The sequence below is a fragment of the Lycorma delicatula genome, chromosome 3 (genome assembly GCF_047948215.1).
Source record: "Lycorma delicatula isolate Av1 chromosome 3, ASM4794821v1, whole genome shotgun sequence".
Taxonomy (NCBI): Eukaryota; Metazoa; Arthropoda; class Insecta; order Hemiptera; family Fulgoridae; genus Lycorma; species Lycorma delicatula.
Genome location: NC_134457.1, coordinates 110,534,252 through 110,556,831, shown reverse-complemented (window position 1 = coordinate 110,556,831; position 22,580 = coordinate 110,534,252). Strand labels below are relative to the sequence as shown.

Genomic DNA, 22,580 nt, shown 5'->3' with positions numbered 1-22,580 from the left:
ATGCTTCATTTATTTTAGCAATCATATTTGTTTATATGTTTAGCAAATTAAAATAATGTTTAAAAATAAAGAAATATACAATGAACAATTAAAATGAGAAAAAACCTGGCTAAAGAAAAGACAAAAACAAAATTCTAATTTAATTCTCGATCAGTATCAATTTAAGTTGACAAAAAATAAAGACAATAAACATTATACCTTTCATCTGATCAGCAATCGGGTCTTTTATATTAATTACAATAATTTTCCAATCAGTTTCCCCTGCAACAGAAGATAATTAATTACTAATCATTAAACACTTCATATTAAAATTTAGTGAAAAAAATAAAACAAATCTACAGCTACCATTCAACAAGTTAGAGTAAGCAATTACAGAAAAAAAATTTAAAGCTTGTATGCCAATAGCAAAAATTATTTAAATCATATAGAATTTGACTATAATTTGATGCATAAATTGTCGATCTCCATGGCGGAGTCATAGCACTTTCATGAAAGTATGACACATTTCTTATACACTACAAAATTCAAATTCCATATCCTATGCACAAACATCAAGCTTATGTGGAGAAAAAATATTATCCAGGTTATTCCTTCCATTAGATATTTCTCCAACCAGTTTTCCAGCTACTGTCAGGTCGGGTGAATCTGTCTATAGACAAATGTAATTACTGCTATCAGGCTTGCCAGGCCTGACATAGCTGCAGATGCAGTTGCAACATTAAGTATAAATGTACCAGTAAACATGTACTCTTTAACAGACTCAGATTAGTTACTCTGAGACATGTGGTTTAATTGAAACTCAACCACCAAAGAACACCACTATCCACTTTCTAGCATTCCTTACATTGTGTAATGAAAAGTAAGTTTTAAACAGAACTACTAATAAAATTGCTTTCCATTAAAGACATACTTGCATATTGGTTCCTAAAAGTTTATAAAAAAAAAAAAAAACTTCTAGGAATTTTATTTGGTTCCATTTTCAACATCAGGTAAGAGAACAGTATTCAAGATATAAACTGCACCATACTAAAACACAATTTGTTATTTAACAAGAAATTAAATTAGGGTGCAATTCTCATAAGTTAGCAAGGTACTTTAATTTTTCATAGTGAATGCTATCAATGTACTACAGATATAAATAGATATATAAATAGCTGGTTAGTTGCATTTTATTTTCATGCTATCAAATGTTTTTCACAGTATCTGCCACTTCTTAACTTGAATGTTTACAAACAACTATCCTCTCTTGATGAAATATAAACAAACTCTTTTGGTAATCTTTTTTAACATTTTCACACTTAGGATGAAGTTTGATAATAAGTCGACCAATGAAGATTACAAAAACCCCATTTTTTATAAGTCACAAAACGTTTTTGAAATTTCAAATGGTGCTCCTTCACTATTACAAAAATAGAAAAAAATTTTCAGAGAAAATGCTCTTCACAATTTTGACTGCGGGTTTTCATATAGATAATAAATAAGATGGTAAACCAAACTTAAAACTGGGTGGATGAACACATATTTTAAGAGGTTCACTAAAAGAAAATTACTGGTATGATACTACTCTATGATCTATACTATCAAACAAACATGTTTATGAGATAAACAAACAAACCTTCATCAATAAGTGCTACACAACCAAGAACTTTGACTTGAATAACCTCTCCTCGATCTGCAACCTGAAACATAATTGTATAATTTATTAATTTTCTGATGACCAGTCATCAACTGACTAAAAAATAGTTTTAGTCAACAACTGACTATAATATAACCCAACTTCACGTGTAACACATACATTAAGCTGTCATTAACTGCAGAAAGCTGAATTAACTCAATTTCATATGGAAACTAATTTAGAAGTCATCAAAAATATACATTTGTTTTCCACTTAGTACAAGTTTGCTGCAGCAATTAACCTCAGTATGTGATACAATCTATAAAAATACTTACTACCCAAGTTCTTAACATTCAAAATGCTTAATAAAATTACAAAGACTTAACTCAAAGAAGCGCATCTTTGATATTATCAACTTATTATTCAAATGTGCCCAACAGATCTCTTGCTGTACGATTAACAATTTTTAAAAACTGTTGTACCATAACACTATGCCTTTTAACAACTGCTCACAAGCTTTTAGCAAGAATCTAATCACAAAAATAAAAAAATGTGATACAACTCTACTGATCCTCACAGAGATATTTACATGCTGCCATAGTAATTTATGTATGATCAAATGGTGCATTAAAAGGATTTCATGCAGCATAGTTTTATCATGAAGAAAAAGGATTAATACTGACTGTAAGACAGAGTTGTGAATACAAATATGAGGGTTATTTTTTTTTCAAGGTCCGATCGGTCACGAAATTAAAACCAAAGTGAAAATAAAAAAGCTTTTTATTTGTAACAAGTACTTACATAATTATGCTATTTCTCTACATAGTCACCACTCCGATTTAGACATTTGTCATAGCGTGGTACCAACTTTGTCATAGAACAGATGTGTTTTCAGCCATGTTTCTATGCTGGTCTGCAGCTTGATGCCTATGCCAAAATGTTGTCCTCCTAGCCAGCATTTCATGTGAGCAAAGAGATGAAAATCGGATGGAGCCAAATTCAGGCTGTATGGTGGGTAATCAAACATTTCCCAATGAAAACACTGCAGGAGCTTCTTTGTTACAGCTGCAGTGTGTAGCCGAGCATTGTCATAGAGATGGACAATGCCTGATGACAACATTCCTCTCCGCTTATTCTGAATTCCCCTTTGTAGACGTTGAAGAGTCACGCAGTATGAGGCTGCAGTGATGGTTATGCCACATTCCATGAATTCCACCAAGAGACTCCATTCTGGTCCCAGAACACAATAGCCATACACTTTCTGTTGGAGAAGGTTCGCTTTAACTTCTTTGGTTTACTGACATAATGAGAATGCATCCACTGTTTGGATTGTTCTTTTGTCTCTTCAGTTTTGAAATACACCCATGTCTTGCCCCTGTGACAATTTTGTTCAAAAAATCTTCTTCATTGTGGTAGCGCTAGAAAAACGTCCATTCTCATTGTTTTGTGATGGTCGGACAGCATCTTGGGAACCCATCTCACACACAGTTTGCGATACTGAAAAGCTGACCTTGACATTTCAGGAAACAAATCACTCAATACAGAAATTGTGAACTGCTGATTTTCTCGAATTGCCTCATACAGTCGCTCAACGAGATCGTCGGTTGACACTTGCTTCCTTCCCTGACCGCCTGCATCATGAACATCTGCACGTCCTGCTTTAAAGTTCCTGCACCATTGTCGCACTTTGCTGTCACTCATTGAGTTTCACCGTACACATTATTTATTCATCGATGAATTTCAGCTGTATTACACCCCTCAGCCTGAAGAAATCGAATTACCGCACGCACTTCACACTTGGCAGGAGATGTTATTGTTGTAGACATGTTTACGTGCTAGCTGTGTGTTCAGAACTAACCAAAGTGACACAACGTGATTAGAGGCCATACTAGAGACGCTGTGCAACACATATGCGCAAATGTTCATCCGATTTTTCGCGGGTTTTTATTTCGCGACCAACATAAAATTGGGAACTAAAAATAGAGCAGGTGTTCTATATAGTATTTTATATACTGAATCTAATATGTATTCTGAAACAACCCATCACGTAACATTCTTAGGTTACAACCTCTTAAATTTATTTGTTCCATCATTCGTGGGACAAACAATACAAATAAGTTATTACATCAGTATGTTTGCTTATTCACATCTGATTTATATTGCGATGCATGCTGTAGATCTATATTTGATACAAATTAAAATATTTTACTTTTATAATTAAGTATTTCTGTAATATTTCAGTTTAATTTCATTCATTTTATAATGAATTTTACATTTATTCATTTTACAATGAACAAAAATTGGGCTTTTTGAAAAAATTCTCCATATACTTTTTATGTTTGCAGAGAATTCACCATGAAAAGCCAACAAAAACCAGTATCGAATTTGCTAAAAACTGCTTACAAACATTATCACGACTGTCCCTTGGGAGAGAAGATACGAGGGTTGTCTGAAAAGTTTTGAGCCTAACATAGACAAATTTATAACATATCAAATATGGTTTTATTTTTCAACAAAGTCTCCTTTCAAGTCTATACACGTTTTCTAACTATGCTTTAACCTCTTCCAAATAGTAGCTGGTATTTTTCTCTGCAAAATAGGCGTTAAGTGATAACCTCCTCGTCCGATGAAAATCTCTTTCCTCCAAGCAAAACTTTAAAGTTAGAAAACAAGAAAAAGTTGCTCGGGGCCAGATCTGGTGAATACGGTAAACTGTCAACCAATTCAAAGCACAATTTGTGAATCTTAGCCATGGCGATCGTCAAAGTTTGAGTAGGCGCATTGTCCTGACACAAAAGCACTTCAAATGTGGTCTTTTTTTGCAATTTCTGCCTTCAGCTTGTCAAGTAATGATGCATAATACTGTCCCATTATTGTATTACTTTTTTGAAGAAAATCGATACACAAAATTCTGTTACTAACCCAAAAAACAACTGCCTTCACCTTCCCGGCTTATGGAATCATCTTTGCCTTTTTCAGAGCAGGTTCACACTTTGTAGTCTTCCTTTTTTGACTGTTGTTTTGTCTCAGGAGTGTAGTGGTGGATCCACATTTCATTTACAATTATGAATAGATACAAAAAATCTGACTGGTTAGGCTTAAACTGCTCCAGCAGGGCCTTGTTCATTCGAATGTGTTTTGATCCAAAGTGAGTAAACGCAGTGCCCTAAGTGTAGATAGCTTACACATATCCAATTCTTCAGTTAATATATGACAAACACATTATTTTGATATGCCTATAGCCTCTACTGTCTAACCTTAATTCGTCGGTCATCCAATACCATTTAGTGAACCTTTTCAATGATACTGACAGGGTAGCAGAAAATGTTCCAACCCCTGAAATTACTTCCAAACACAATTTTATTGGTCAGAAATTTCCCCAAGACTAAGGTGAGGGTTTATTACGTTTTACCGACAAATTTACTGTATGTGATGAGTTAAAAGAGGTAATAAAAATACATGGGTTACAGACACTTTTATTCAAAAAATTATAAAAAAATTATTTTATAAGCAAGAAATACATTAATAATCACAATTCAACAACACAATAGTCAAATATTGGTTGTATTGTGATGGCTTCAAGTGAAGAGGGCACTGAAAAAAAATAAATGTGTTATGCTAATTATTAGAATATAAATCAGCACCTAAGAGGTAAGTCATAAAGCCAATAGAAATCAGATTTACCATCATTTACCTCTCAGGTGCTGAAACATTGTAGGGCTAATAAAAAATCTGCCAATTCGATGTATGTAGGATTGGTAACTACTTGTTAGAGGTGCAGTAATGAAAAATTGTTTTAACCCTTCAGGCAGGGAGGACGTGAATGTCACTCACATGTTAAGTTGTATGTATTGGCGGGTGGACGTGACAGTCTTGCAGCGCGCAGTGCTTGCTTCAAAACTTCATAACACTGCCATCTAGTAATGTTTATTTACAACTGGCTCTGTGTTATCACGAGGCTTCGTTCTACCCCTCCGTGTTTTTATAACTGCGTAGGATTGCATGTCGGTGATGAAATACGATTTTGTTCTATGAAGTTGAATGCTCTTCTTTCAGTCATTTGCGTCAGCTGTGAGTAAATGAAAATGGCTGGGTCAAGCACGTCGTGTAATCTTACAACAGAACAAATTATTGAATGTTTAGATGAGACATGTGACAGTAACATTAGAATATTTGATAGTGGTAGTGAATTTGATAGTGACAAAAATGATGAAGATTTTGTGCCAGAAAATCGTAATGAAAATAATGAAGATTCTGAACAGAGTAGTGGCGATAGTGATGACGATATTGATATACAACTGAAGCATACAAGAAAAGACATAGATTGGAGATAGGAAAAAGTAGATGATTCTTCTGCTGAAAATTTGGTTTAAATTGGTGTAATAGTTTTGAAGCTATAATTTTTTACATTTAGTGCTGTAATACAGCTGCTGATTGGGCATTTAAATTACCGGCAGTAGGGTAGGGTTTTAAGAATTTAAATACCGGCTTGAAGGGTTAATATTATGATAAAATTAACAATAATTCATAAAGACAATTACCTGTAATGAGTGCAGTGATGAATCAGTTTAAGTCATTAAGAAAAAGCCTTCCTTTATCTTTGTGAAGACTGTCAGTAATGTTTGATGTTTGCATATTTTTACATGATTGGTTGAAGAAAATCTTGTAAAATGGTATTTTCCACCATTAAAATGTTTGTCCAAAGAAAAAAGTGTGATGCATGATGAATGGGAGGACCATTCCATGAAATGAATACTTCTTGAATAGAGTGAAATATCAGTCAAATTTGTGAAATAGAGCACGTCAAATTTTACATCTAAGTTATGCAGATGGTTGCCAATGACTTGTTCAACAGATTTTTAAGCAGTTTCCAAGGAGGAAAATTGTTTCTGAGATTTTAGCATTAACTTCAGTGTTGGCAAATAGTTCTTTGATCACTCTATTGTCTTGCTCAATTAAAGGTTTTGGCCTCATTTTAAGAATCAAGTATTTTTTTGAAAAAATGTAAGTTTGGAAGATTGCTCTTCATCATTTTTAGCTGTAAAAAAAAAAAAACTTAACATTATCAAAGTTGCACCTTCAATTTTTGTTGATCCAATCTGTTAAAATTGCTAAAGATTAAAGTGTATTTGCATCTTTTCTTCTGTTATTCTTAGGAACTTGCTATTAAAACATTGTCTTATTTTCTGTAATAGGAGGCTCACTAATTTTTATTTCAAGTCAATTTGACAATGCTACACAAAGATTTTCTAGTTTTTTATAAAACTTATGAAGGTTTTTTGTCATTTGAATAAATTTTTTCTCCATCTTTCTCCATTAAACAATTTCTTGTCTGAACTTTTGAATGGCTCTAGATCTTCAACAGGTAGTAGTATCTTGGTAAGCATTTTATTTAAACTCCTCAATTTTGCATTTTTCATTTTAATTTCCATTTTCTTCAGTGTGTTTTTCATTGAAGTGTAATTAGCAAAAACTGTCCATATACGTATGTTTACATTTTGTGTGGTGTAACAAAATTTCATCATTAATTCTAAAATATCAATTGTCCCAAGTTGGTAAATGAATTCAGGTTTAGTGTTTTATCAGCTCTACGAAATACTTTTTAGCTTCAGTGTTTTTGCCTCTAAAATCACTCTGAAAAAACGGGTTTGTTGGAACGATTTCGGGTTTAAAAAACCCACTTGTTGTTCATATGCTAATGTAATTAATTCCTCATAGCCAATTCCCCAGTTGTAAGTTTTCATTACATTTCCTAGTATATGAGCTTGACTGTTAAACCAAGAAAATGTTTTGTCTTTGCAAGTCCCATAGGGAGGAAAAGTCATGATGGACCCCTTCACAAAGCAGGGCCAGTTATTTACCTAAACCTAGATCAAAATAATGTCCATCAAAAGCCATGCCAATTAACTGTTCTATTATTTTAATATTAAAATTATCGATAGCACATTTGAGCTTCTGAAGAACATCACCCTTGTGTGAATTGCCACAAGGTGATATAATAATATAAGTCTGAATACAATCTACTAATGTTGTCAGACATGTAATCTGATATGTAGGATGAAGTTTGGTTACTTTATCAGCAGTGACAGATATTTAAAGGCAAACAGTTTGTTACAGGAATTGTTACAAAATGTTTGCTTTCATGGCAAAAAATATGTTTTTCTGAATTCTCTGTAAGATTCCTTGTAGTGATTAAGCTCACCAGTATCAGTATCATTTAATACATTTAAACTTAATAATATTTCAAAATATTTGCCACCCTTACCTTCTTTAATGGCACTATAAGCTTATCTAGCAGCCCTCAGACCCACCTTTTCATGTTCTTTTTTTCAAAATTACATTTCTTTTCTCAGTTGCTTCAGAAAAGTCAATACACCATTTATGAGCAGGTGTTTGATGAGCAAGTGATCAATTAAATGGGTTTTGAAATTTTGAAACTGTACACTCTGAACCAGTTGAATTAACTAAGAATTAAGTAATTAATTAAGAGAAAATACCAAAAAAGCGCAAGATTTAAGAACCACTACCTCCTTGGGAATGGTTTTATAATGCTTTACACATGGGGAGCAATGTACTGTGCCCATATGTCCTGCTAAGCACAGCATTAGCTGACAAATATCTGGAAGCGATTTGCTTATCCTAATTAATTTGAATTTTGCTTCAAATTCTTCATTTACCTTAACTGGAGTGTTGGCCTGGACAAGTGAATTACATGGGCCTATTTAGTTTTAACCTGATTTGGTTTTAATATGTGTGTCTATCTGTTAAAGATAGACACGCTATCACCAACATTGACATTGTTTTACCCGCAAGAAAAGTCTGATTCTATATAAAGTGATTGTAATTCATCAAGTTTTACTTGTTTGCTACTGATTTCAACACAGTCCCGAGTTTTTGTTTTTAAAAATACAGAAATATTAACTTGATCTTTAGTTCTTTGATTTTCATTTGGGTATTTATTTACAAAATGATTTCAAAATTTATCGTGTCTGCTGCACCAGTCACAAAACACACAGTTTATGTCTTTCTTACTTTTAAATGTCGCCATAGTTAATTAATAATGTACAATTATGTATCTTATACTCACTATACTGTATATAGTAACTATTACTCACACTTAACAACACTATTAAAAGAAAACAATATGCTTGCAGCTGGACAACTAATAAAAACAAAGAAACACTTTTGCCTACCAAAAAGTAACTAAACAAATAGTACGGTAGAGAGGAGATGAGATGCGCACACACACATACTGGTGACCACAATGTGTCTTATCAGTAATGCGTCCTTTCTGCTGTTGCCTGTTGTGATTTGAGTCTGAGTCATCACTCTCCAGTAATGGTTTTGCTAGCTTTGTTCTCATTATGACTAATACTTAATACGATATTTCTTTTCAAAACTTGTTAAAAGATCAATTATTCTAGTTAAATTGTAACATTGATATTTACGTCATGATTCCTATTTTTCACAACTAGTAAAAGTTTTCCATGAAATTTCCCGGGACAGCCCAAATTTCCACCGAATCACATTTGCGCATTCAGACATATTCAGCAAGTGTGGGTAACGGTGGTTGGTTGCAGTTTTTGGCCATCCCAAATGCTCTTACCAACCAAGCTGGTATGACAATGTTTTAATTAAGCTGCCAATCTTTTCACAGTGGCAAATGATGAGACAGGGTCCTCATAAACAGCGTCCAACTCTGTTTTAATTGCTTTTAAAATGCAAGTACTTAATCATGGCACGATATTCAATTTTTACTATTTCACAAAAACACTCACAATGACTTAAACGGTTATCAGACATTAACTGAGCTTCCAAAATGGTTGAAAGTTTAGAGTACCTTTCAACGCATGCTCGAATACATTCCCTAATTTTTGTTGTGCTGCAATCTTCTTATCGAGGCTCAAATCTTCAGACAACTCTTGTAAATTCATGGGCTCCACGTGTAGCATGCACCACCAAGTGCTATGTTAAATTCACTCAGTAGCTAAAAGGAAAAGAAGAGCATTTGCCTTTTGGCATAATTTGCTTTTGATTTGGTGAGAGCCTATTAACCATTATGACTGCTATTTTTGCTTAAGAAATGTTACTAGTTTCAATTCAAACAATTCAAGCAGTATTGCATACCCAATGTTCATTAAGCTGCAAGACCAGTACTTCATTGCATACCCAAATGTTCATTTAGCTATGAGGCCAGTACTTCACGATGTTGATTTACAGATTCAAATTGCTCAAACTTCTTGGAAAGAAATTTTTGATTCCCAGAAGGCTCAACCGATGAATCCTCAACTTCAATAGATATTAATTACATCCCAGAAGAATCAAATCAAATACTGAATCTAGCCTTATCACACAAGCAGAACTGGCAACTGACTGACTTAATTTGCGACTTATAATTGTTGAAACATGGAGAGCTGGCTAGCTAGGTTCATGTCTTAAAGAATGAAATTTATTAAACAAGAATACTAATTACTTAAAAGCTATTAAGTATGATTAACATTCATGGCAAATCATTGCTTACTTGAAAGTAATAGGGCTTCTTGTTGGTTTCCAGAGTGGCTTTACAAAAGATGTGTTTGTTGGATAGTCAGGCTAATAAACACACTACGCAGTTAAAAGACTTCTCCTGGGAAATCATTTTACCCCAGGAGAGGAAAGTTTTGACAATATTCCCCTTGTCGAAGCAGATATTATTTTACCATCTCTACAAATAAAACTAGGCCTGATGAAGAATTTTGTAAAAGCATAAAAAAAGATCGAGATTTCTTTAAATATTTAGCTGAGGTTTTTTTACAATTAAGAGGGAATTTTTAATTAAAAGGGAATATTCACTGGGCCACAAATAAGAAAATTAATTTGTGAAAATATATTTAACAGCAAACTGAATCCTGAAGAACTAGCAGCATGGAAGTTCAAAAACCTTGGAAACAAAAAACTGAAAACCATGAATTCTTAGTTAACTACAAAAATTTAGGCTGCAGAATGTCACTGAAAATTTATTTTTTACATTCTCATTTTGACTTTTCAAAAGTAGTTTTCTTATTAATGGTATTTCAAAATATTTATTTCTCAAGCTTGCCTAAATCCTGAAGGCTTATAGTAAAGCAACATCATAAATTTTTCTTCATAAGAACAAAGTGGTGCAAACAAAATTTTACTGCTAGTACTACAAGTTCATTGACAATAATCAAATTCTCATACTACACTCCAAATAAATAAAAATATTTAAAAGAATAATACATACTCTTTGTCCAATTTCAAGCACATCTATAGGATCATTGTCTCCTTTACAGCCAGTTTGAGGATCTACCACTTCTGGATTCTCCCAAGTCTAAAAAATATTATAGAGAAATGTTTTAGATATAAGCTGCTACTATTTTCCTTGAAAAAAAAAAGAAAAAATAGAAATCATTAAGTTTACATATCATGCACAATCTGTTTGCAGTTGGCAAAATCTAATGCACATCTATATAGAACAATTTATAACAGAGATTATAACATATAACATTATATAATGCTATATCTTATAATAAAATCTGTTATAACAAATGTCAGTCAAACTTGCTTTTAGCATTTTAAAAGCCACATTTATATTTTACACTAAAACAACCATACTTGAAAATGCAACTAGATTAGAACTTCTTAATACTTCTTAGATTGTTAAGACTTCTTTTTATTGGATGGAGTTATAAAATAGCTGTTTTTTATTAAAACCAAAAAATAGTTTGTGGCCCAAAAAAGAGTAATAATAAATACTTCTTATAGAGTGTTCTTATAGAGTGAGAAAGCACTCAAAAACTAATAAATATTTATGTATATAAAATCCAATATTCATTTCATAATACAAAATAATCCAACAAGAAAATACAACTCTTAATATATACTGTCAACTACTCATTTAAATATGAGTTATTTATGACAGATCACCCAAAAAAAAAAAAAAAAAAAAAAAAAAAAAAAAAAAAAATACAATAGCATGTAAATGTCTAGATAAAATAAATTAAAAAAGATAGATTACACTGAAATGTAATAATTAGGAAATTAGAACAGAATCCCATAGGTTACATGATACAATTCCTTTTTAAATAAACTTAGTAGAATAAATATAACAAAGTATATGATGAGAGTAAATCTGCAGAAGCGCAAATTAAGCACAAGAAATAAGGCTTTTGTATAATACAGATGCTAGCAGAAAAATATGTTAAAATACAGAGTCCAACAGAAAATCAATAATTTTCAATCATCTTATTTTACATAACCACTATAGACTTAGTTTAGGCCAAACTTAATTTATTATAAATTAAGTAAGAAAGAATAATTGTAAATAAAACTTTCTATGCAAAAGAACCTTTCATGAACCTTAGGATAAAAATAATCATTCAGAATTGTTTCACAATTTCAGAAGCAAGCATGCATAATAAGTGCTAAACTATGACATCCTGTCATCTCATCTCAATAATATCTTATTACTTCAACCACCACCTGGTGTCCCACAGAATTGACTTATATGCTACGCTTAAACTGAAATTAAACTTAACAAAGAAGTGTTTTGTGTTGATAGTTGAAGTTAATATAAAGTGGACTGTAGAATAAAAACAATTGAATTAAACATACTATGATACTAATAACTATACTAATAAAAGAATATTGATACATTAGTTGGCGACTCAGCCGTATAGTATGGTTGCTCGTAGCACACTAACTTATTACTATATGATACAAGGAAGCGATGCAACATACCGCCCACCAGAAATCGATATGATTTCTCAACTAAATAAAATGTTCGATAATTAATTCACTTAACAAAAATAGTATAAAGACTTAAAAGAGCATTAGATGATTAAAACATTAAATGGTAATAAACATAAGTAACATAATAATAAACTTATGTAATCTTAAAAAGAATGATAATGAGAAAATTATTAACGAATAAGAACAAAATGTATAAGAAATAAACAATAATAATGTAGAACAAGATGATTATTTTCAAATAGTTAATACGGTTATACTGTTTAATTAACATAACATTAGTCACTGGTGGGTAATGGGCATAAATTTGTCACTGGCCTTTTAAACACTCCTAAGGAGTTTCGAACTGTTACCACACGAACTAGATTGTCTGGACCGAGATGAACGTTCTCAACTATTCCCAGCTTCCATTGAAGAGGAGGAATATTGTCTTCCTTCATTAGCACCAAATTTCCAGGTTTCAGAGATGGTGATTCGGATTTCCATTTAGAGCGTTGCTGGAGCTGAGATAAGTAATCAGCAGACCATCGATGCCAAACTATGTTGAACACATCGCTGAACTAACTGCCACCTGTTAAGCCTGTTTATAGGGATGTCAGTTAGGTTATGATCTGGCAAGGAAGTAAGTGGGCCGCCTACAAGAAAATGTCCAGGTGTCAAAGGTTTTGGGTCAGATGGGTTGCAAGATAAGGCACATAAAGGTCGAGAATTAAGACAAGCTTCAATCTGAGTCAGAATAGTAATGAGCTCTTCAAACGTAAAGGCTACATTTCCTACCACACGTCAGAGGTGAAATTTTACTGACTTTACAGCTGCCTCCCAAAGGCCTCCAAAATAAGGGGATTGGGAGGTATAAAGTGCCACTGGATGCCATTTTCAGATGCAGAGTTTACTATTTTTTGTCTCACGTGGCTAGTATTATAAATGAGTACATCGAGCGAAGCAAATTATTTGCGCCCACGAAGTTCGTTCCATTATCGCTATAAATGTTTGAACATAGACCTCTTCTTGAAGTAAATCTCCTCAGTGCTGCTAAGAACACATGAGTTTATAAATCGCTCACTAATTCCAAATTCCTTTGTAGAAACACAAATAAATAGAGCGACATAACATTTTGTTTTTATCTTTGAATTCCGCCCACCATGCCGAATTGTCAGAGGTCCGGCGTAATCTATACCAGAGTTTATAAATGGTTTGTATGTTACCTGAGTGCGATGACTCGGCAATTGACCCATTAATTGTTGTGACTGTTTTGCCTTTAACCGGAAGCATAATAGGCACTTGTGCAAAATTGATCTGATGACATTTTTACCATTTATTATCCAGTACCTCTCACGTAATTGAGAATGAACCAATTGAGGTTCTGCATGTAACATTCTCAAATGCTCGTTTATGACTATTAATTTAGTTAGAATGGATTTGGGTGGAAGAATAATCGGATGCTTGCCATCAAAATTCAATTGAGATAGTTGCAATCTTCCTCCTACTCTTAAGCAGTTTGTGCTGTCTAGGAATGGATGTAACGAATACAATTTACTATCCTTGGAGATGCTTGAATTGGTGGTCAATTTCTTGATTTCAGTTTGAAAATTAATGTCTTGGGTATGTATGATACAACATAACAAAGTAGATTCCTTTTCCTTAACTGATAAGACATCTCTATTGATACTATTATCTTTAGTTTTCAAAATTTAAAAAAATCGTATACAATAAGAAAGCGTATATCATTTTTTGTAAAGACGAAAATGAGTCTGATAAATCTGACAAATTTGTGGTTACCGCAAATGAAGTAGATACATTGCGAAGTTCACTTGAACAATAGCTTCTAAGTTAGTTTCATCAAAAGGTTTATGATTCCAGTATTCTGACGGTTTGTTAAGCCAATTTGGCCCATACCACCATAATTGATTGATCTGTAATTCAAATGCGTCGTTTCCATGAGAAAGTACATCAGCTGGATTTTCATCTGTAGAAACATGTCCCCAAACACAGCCATCGGTTAAGTCTTGGATTTCTGAAACTCGATTTGCTACGAAGGTCTTCCATTTTGTTGGTAATGCTGATATCCAAGAAAGTACAACTGTAGAATCAGTCCATAAATAAATTTTATTTATAGTTAATTTAAGTGCAGGGTTTACAAAGTTAAGCAACCTTGCCAGCAAGAGTCCTCCACATAATTCCAATCTTGGAATAGATATTTGTTTTACTGGAGCCACCCGTGATTTAGAGCAAAGGAGTTTAACTGATATGTTTCCAAAGGTGTTAACTGAACGTTAAGTATATACAAGCTCCATAACCATCTTTTGAAGCGTCAGAAAATCCATGTAATTGTACAACAAATATTTTTCCAGTACACTTAACTAATCTAGGAATCTTAATTTGCTCGATGAATGGAAGTTTTTTACAAATATCAGACCATTCTAGTTTGAATAATACAAGATGTAATCAATAACAAGTTTGAATAATTGCGATCAGAAATAATATTAACAAACAATAAACTACGGAAATAATGATAAATGAAAGGAATATAAATATATGATAAATAGGTTTGGTAGTTTTAAATTGATAATGGTAATTTGTAAGTAGGGTTACGTAAGGATTTGAAATAAGCAAGGCGTACGCATACTGATGTAAATTAAATAAGAATAATTAACGTAAACAGGCATTAACAGATTAATTATAATGTAATAAGAGTGGCAGTCAGCTTACTGATAACGCCTGACACATCGATGAAGTAACGGCGATGGAATGTAGGCTGCACCAACACTGCCGACACGATGTCTGGAGATTGCTGAGTATTAGTAATATTTGTATATTTTTACAAAAATACAGCTCCTAATTCAAAGCCATTGTTCCGTATTTGAATAACAACACAAATACAAATAGATAGAAATAGCTACACAAACAGATAGAATGATAGTCTAAGCTTAGCATCATAACACTAGTCACTTATGATTCGAAGAAACTGGATCGTATTTTCACTGATAAACATCCGGTTGGTGGACCAATATGTTTTGTGTTGATAGTTGAAGTTAATATAAAGTGGACTGTAGAATAAAAACACTTGAATTAAAGATACTAATAACTTTACTAATAAAAGAATATTGATACATTAGTTGGCGACTCGGCCGTATAGTATGTTTGCTCGTAGCACACTAACTTATTACTATATGATACAAGAATAGTTCACTCTTCTGCAGCAAGGAAGCGACGCAACAAAGAAGAAAGGCTGGAATGACATATACTGGTGCTTAAAAGTGAAATAGTTAAAAATTTTTTTGTTAACAAAGAAATTGCAAATTATACTTTAGAACAAAATAATTCATAATTGAGCATATGCTGTCATATAATTATAACAGAAAAAGGAATTGTTCAATTACTTAGAAAAATTATAAAGTTTTGAAGATTGTCAATGAGTGCATAGAGTTTTTAAAAATAGCTTTTTTTAAATCAGCTTTTTTTTAAAAATATTTCTCTAATTCAAACCATTAGGTGAAAAACGCCTGGGCGTTATCGTCGCCCGGAATTTTTTTTTTTATTAAAAAATAAAAGAAAATAAAGTTAATCTAAAACATGAATAAAACTTACAACTAACATCACAGATAAAATCTAAAATAAAACCAATAGTGAATAGAATTTAAAGTTTAATTTCAAAGTCTGAGATGGGTGTAAAGGGCCCATTCTTGGATAACAAAAAGACTAAAAACCATAAAAGATGTAAAAAAAAAATATACACAACAATATTAAAATTTTTGTAATAACCCAGTACTATGCAGAAATAGAAATATCCGGTTTAAAATTTCATTATCATTGTACAAGACACCATGGATGTTTCTGGGTAGATTAAATTTACGATGCAACGCCGCATAACGTATGCAATCTATGAGTATGTGGTGCACAGCCATGCGGCAGTTGCATCGTGTACATAGGGGTGCATGTCTTCCTGACATCAGGTACTTGTGAGGACTACTTCCTCACACAAGAGCTTTTCTGCATGAGGAGTGAATCTTCCAGAGTTTATTATCATCAATGGTAGTCGTTCAGTCACCTTGCCCTTAGTGATTGTTTTATGTAATAAAATCAGAAATTCGGGTGGTGAAAGGAGGCTGATTACATGCTTCTTTGGCAGCAGAATCTGCATGTTCATTACCTGGGTTCCTAGCTACGTAGGGACCTGGCAAAAACTTACTTCTGTGTCGCGATTGTTCAACTCAGCGATTGCGTTGTAAATTTCAATGATAGGATGTTTGAAATAAGAGTTTTTTAAGGCTTGGAGAGCATTACAGAAGTCACTGCAAATAAGAATATATCTATATTAGGGTTAATGATATTTAGAGCCTATTTATAGCATATAGTTCAGCGGTAAACACTCTTGTAATACTGGGTAAACCAAACATAAAAGTTCTTTCATTGACAACGCACAACCAACGGTATTGTTTTGTTTCAATCCATCAGTGTATACCACCGCATCTGGGTTCATCTTGGAGAGAACAAACTGAAACATTTGCTGGTAGACAGTAGGTAGTTTTGATTATTATGTTTTATTATTACATTATACGGTTAATTAGGTTCTTTTAGATGACATTTTGAACCAGGCACATTTTTAATAATGTCAATATTTTAAAGCAACTTCTGAAAAACGTAACGTTTTTACACAGTTATGAGGCTTTGTGTTGTTGCAAAATATACAACACACTTATAAGTTAAATGAAGACTAACATTCTATTTCTACTTTTACTGTAGATCAGTAGCCAATTTAAAAAACAAAATTTGTCATTAAATAAATAAAATAAACATAATTGAAATTTAATAAAAAAGCTACATCAGTGTATAAAGTTGATTAAAGTTATACATTCTCTCAAGGTATTTAATACTTGTGGACTACTAATTACTAGTAAATAAGTTTTTGTACATAATTTACATTGAGTTTTAAAAAAATAAATTAAAATGAATATGTTAAAAAAAAATACCTCTAAAGTTTTACTATGCTATGAATTAAAGTAAAGAGGATAATTTTTTCAGATAAATATTCACCATTTGATAAATAAATTATTGTAAACCTGGTAGTATAGATCAAACTTCATTTAAAGGGTGCTTTGTTAGATTCAAGAGATATCTGCCAAATAAGTTAAGTAAAATAATGTGATGAATCTAATAGAAAATATTCATATGACTCAGTTCAGAACTGCGAAAGCAGCAACTACAAGCTCAAACACTAATAGTAATAATTCCCTACAACTTCAAATATAATCAAAATTATAGTCGTTAGCACTGTCTCAGGAATAGTTAGCCTGATAATTAGATAAAAACATCAAATTGTAACTGGACTTATCTATCAGTTTATTGCGAAGCAGCATAATAAAATATTTGAGAAATCTATCACTTGAAATTACCTGGGGTAAAGCACCATAATTCCAGATATAACCATGATGAGGAAAACAGTTTGCAACATAACGTAATTTTCCTTTCTTAACATCTTGTTTAATTGGATTTAACACTTCTTTCAAGTTAATCTGCAAAATAATACAATTTCTAAGAAAATGACATTTAAACAACTTATCTATAAATTTTAACAGCATATATTTAAATTGAGAATTTATACCCAACAACTTAATTTAACATGACTTAGGCAAAAAATTAATTATAAAGCAAAATACAAAACACAAAACTATTAACATAGAATTCCACCACCATAAACATGTAAAAAAGTTACTGCTGAAAGATGTACCAATTGAGTAAAAGGATACTTAAAAATATACATAAAAAATCAATTGCTTTTTCCCTATTTGCCTCTTATCGAAGAAGCTTACCACCATTAAAGATATCCAAAAATTAAACTTTAATGACAATATATATATATATATATGTACGCTGACAAATATAAATAGAAGCACACAAATTTAAACAATTTTAACTCATTCTTATGAAAAATACCAAGCAATGAATACTAGATAGCATTTTCTTGTTTCATGGGATTTTTATAATTCAAAAACGAATTTCTAAACACAAGAATTTTAAAAAACAATATTGTGTAAATCAGGTATGTATATAAATCCACCTCTTGCAAAATAAACCTTAACTTTTTATTGTACACAATTTATTCTATTTTGTTTCATACAGAAACAGACTTTTATAATAATAAAAAAAAAGTAAAAAATTATTTTTATTATCTGGCTACTAACAAACACGATAGTACAATCAGCACTATGAAGCTTGTGCACATTGCACATAATTGATATGTTTTACTATAATTTTGCACAGATATAAATTTAGAAATACAAAGCACTATAATTACTTTGTTACAGCCAAATACAAGACACTATATCTGATAAGCACTTATTAAAAAGAAAAATGTTAACAGGTGATGGAATGAATTTCAGTTGCCTCTTATCGAAGAAGCTTACCACCATTAAAGATATCCAAAAATTAAACTTTAATGACAATATATATATGTATGCTGACAAATATAAATAGAAGCACACAAATTTAAACAATTTTAACTCATTCTTATGAAAAATACCAAGCAATGAATACTAGATAGCATTTTCTTGTTTCATGGGATTTTTATAATTCAAAAACGAATTTCTAAACACAACAATTTTAAAAAACAATATTGTGTAAATCAGTTATGTATATAAATCCACCTCTTGCAAAATAACCTTAACTTTTTATTGTACACAATTTATTCTATTTTGTTTCATACAGAAACAGACTTTTATAATAATAAAAAAAAAGTAAAAAATTATTTTTATTATCTGGCTACTAACAAGCACGATAGTACAATCAGCACTATGAAGCTTGTGCACATTGCACATAATTGATATGTTTTACTATAATTTTGCACAGATATAAATTTAGAAATACAAAGCACTATAATTACTTTGTTACAGCCAAATACAAGACACTATATCTGATAAGCACTTATTAAAAAGAAAAATGTTAACAGGTGATGGAATGAATTTCAGCTGCATTTTTTAAATCAATAATGTGTGATAAGAAAAGAGTTTGTTGCTAATAAAGTAATAAAAGAAACTGCAAGAGTTAGTCAAGAAGTATGTCTCGAGCAAACTACATAGTGAATCAAAAGGCATATAAAAGTCCATAATGTAGTACAAAACTTTTAAACGTGTTCCATACCATACATTAAATAAACTAAAATTGCTGATTTTGAGTATTAAATTTAATTTTAATTCTAGCTACTGCTTATCATAATGATAAAGTTATGTTGGTACAAATATACATCCATATACAGATGTTTATGCTTAACTAAACAAACCTCCATTTTCGCGTTAGTCCACCTAGGTATTTCGACGACCATATTGAATATTTGATTAGCTGGGTCAGCATAAAGAGGAATATCATGGAGAGGTGAGACTGGCCCTTGTTCATTTTCTGAAATAGATTTTTTTATTACACACACATTAATCAAAATTATTAATTGGAATAAAACACCCAAAAGTTTAAAAATCGAATATATCTAAATGTAAACTTCTAGATTTGATTTACAATAATATTTTAACATATTAAATATCAAATAATTACCATGTATATTGATTAACCTCTATAAACATACTAGAGAATCTAAGAAATGCCAATTAGGTTTTAGATTTCATGAAAGGAAAATCCTGGAATTCACTTCCCTGTGGTAGAGAGGGGGCAACAATTGTAAATATCAAAGTTGGTTAGTATATACAAGCAGCTAAAAAATTACGGGACCAAACTGCTCCCTAAAAGTACCAATGGCCTTTTTGAAGAGAAAATGAACAGTAGGGAGGGGGGTTTAGGGCATTCTATTGCCCCAAGGACGAGAAATTTCCTCTTGAGGTGAAAGAAACTTCTAACAGAAGTCAACGACATTAGGATTAGACAATGGAATATCACTGTACTAATTTTTCCTAGGCAGGCACAATGGTGAGTCTTCTATTGTTAATATTCTATGTGTAAAATGACTTCCCATTGTGTCATAGAAAAGACAAAACAGTAAGAATAAGTACATGGAATGTGAGAACATTATTGTTGCTCAATAAATTAGAAAACTTGAAAAGAGATAAAAATAAGTAAAATGGATATAGTACGGGTAAGCAAAGTTAGATGGGAGGGAAGAGGAGAGTTGAGAAGTAGTGAAGTTAAGTTGAACTACAAGAATTGAAAGAGGAGAAGTAATTTATCTGGGTGATAGAGTAATGCCTTTAAGGACTGGAATGTTGCCAAAAGATCTAGAAACAGTTTAAGTGTGCATGCCATTGTCAATAGTATAAGGATAAAGATATTGAAAAGATGTACAATAACATTGAAAGTTATTAGAAAATGAACAGGATTGCTGTAAAATAATTAACAAAGACTAGAGTGTTAGGATAAGGCAAAGAAAAAAAGACTGGGCAAGTTTGGATTAGTAAAAGAAAATGAGAGACAGGTCGGTTAAACTTTGCTTTAAAGATTTGTTCATCACAATTATGTTTTTTGAGAATCATGAACAAAGAAGATAAACTTGGACAAGATTAACAATTAACAAACAGATCTCATTTTTAGATCATTTTTTAGTTGAAAATAGATAAGGAATGCTGTTAAAAAGGCAAATGGGCTTTCAGGAACGTGACAAATTAAAATAAGATTAAAGAAAATTAAAACTAAAATGAATTAAAGAAATGAAAAATAGAGGGCATAGGATGAGTAAAAGTTGGTGAAAGCCAATTACTTAAGGTAAAAGGGAAAATAAACCAGCAGGGAAAATAAAATCATCTATGAGGGAAACTGCAGAGAACAGGATTGGTTTCTATGAAGGCACCTGGAAAAAGAAACCTTGGGTAACACAAGAAATGATACAAAAAATGGAAGAAGAAAATATAAAAATAAAGGAGAATACATCAAAGCAATTCAAACATTGAATAACGAATTAAAGAGAGAAACTTATAACTCTAGAGATTGTTAAATAATGTAAAGAAAGCAGATTTATAAAAGAAAAAGAACCATGAAACGTATAAGAAAATAAAAAAACACATGGGATAGAAGAAATCCTCCTTAAAAAATGAGAGAAACTGAGAAGGAAGATGGTAAACTTGTTTTTAAAGACGAAGAGAAAAAAAACAATGGGAAGAGTCTATAGAGGATCTGTATGTAGGAAGAAAACAGGGATCATGGGAAGCTGAGGTGAAAAAGTTATGGAAGAGGAGAAGGGCCTACCAATTTCAGGATCTGAAATTATACCAAATATTAGAGTCATGAAGAACAGGAAAGTAACAGAATTACTTCCAATACAACTATTTAAATATTTAAAAGATGGAGTAATGGTAAAATACTCTCAATGTATAATATAATTTATGATAACCGATTTTGTTAAACAATGATACAGATACCTAAAAGGTTGGAACCAAAAAATGTGAACATACAACTATCAGCTTAATATAACATGCTGCAAAGATAAAGCTGAGTCATGAATAGAAGGTAGATTACAAAGATGGAGGAGAACGGTGGGGAAGAACAATTTGGAATCAGAAAAGGAAAAGGATTGAGCTTGTGTTTTATAGATATGGAAAAGGCATTTGACAAGAATAAAGTGGAAAAGTTTAATGAAATTGTGAAAGAAAAAAAAGAGTTAATTGGAAGGATAGGAGACTGATCAGAGAAAAAACAGCTGTGATGAGAATCTCACAAATTTGTAAGAATTAGGCAGAGGAGTAGGCAAGGCTGCTGTAATCACAAACACTGTCACTCTTTATGTCAAGGAAAACTTGAAAGAAATATTGGATGACCAAAAAGGAATAAGCATAGATGGAAGAAATACAAATTGTTACGATTTACTGACAATCTGCTGACTGTAGATAAAGAGATTCAGACATTACAAGGAATGGTAAAAGCATTGGAAGGAATAAGGGAATAGGGGAATAAGGGATGAAAATAAATGTAAGCAAAAGTTATGAAGGTGAATGAAAGGAGAGATATAGATGTTGTAACAGCAGAAGGAAAAATTGAAGTAGAAAGATAGATATCTCATCAGGACAGTATGAAGTGAAGATTGTAGTAAAGAAGAGGTAAGATGAGAATTGCAATGGCAAAGGAAGCCTTTATTAAAAAAAAAACCTACTCTACAGAAACATGGATCTAAAGGCCTGATAAAGAGACTGGTAAAATGCTAAGTTTGGAGTATACTTTTGTACGATAGTGAAACATGGACACTGGAGAAAAAAATAAAAGACAAGATAGAGGCTTTTGAATGTTG

At 31.9% G+C, this 22,580-nt stretch overlaps 1 protein-coding gene across 1 annotated transcript in view; it reads right to left on the bottom strand.

Annotated features, from left to right (window-relative positions):
* The window catches only part of Nurf-38 (Inorganic pyrophosphatase Nurf-38), a 45,610-nt gene that overhangs the window by 10,944 nt on the left and 12,086 nt on the right, over window positions 1-22,580 (bottom strand). The window contains exons 2-6 of the mRNA XM_075360370.1: window positions 19,641-19,756; window positions 17,758-17,877; window positions 10,860-10,946; window positions 1,616-1,679; window positions 199-261 (exon numbers count right to left, since the gene is read on the bottom strand). Of these exons, the coding sequence (XP_075216485.1) occupies window positions 199-261; window positions 1,616-1,679; window positions 10,860-10,946; window positions 17,758-17,877; window positions 19,641-19,756 (450 nt within the window). The remainder of the gene's footprint in view (window positions 1-198; window positions 262-1,615; window positions 1,680-10,859; window positions 10,947-17,757; window positions 17,878-19,640; window positions 19,757-22,580) is intronic.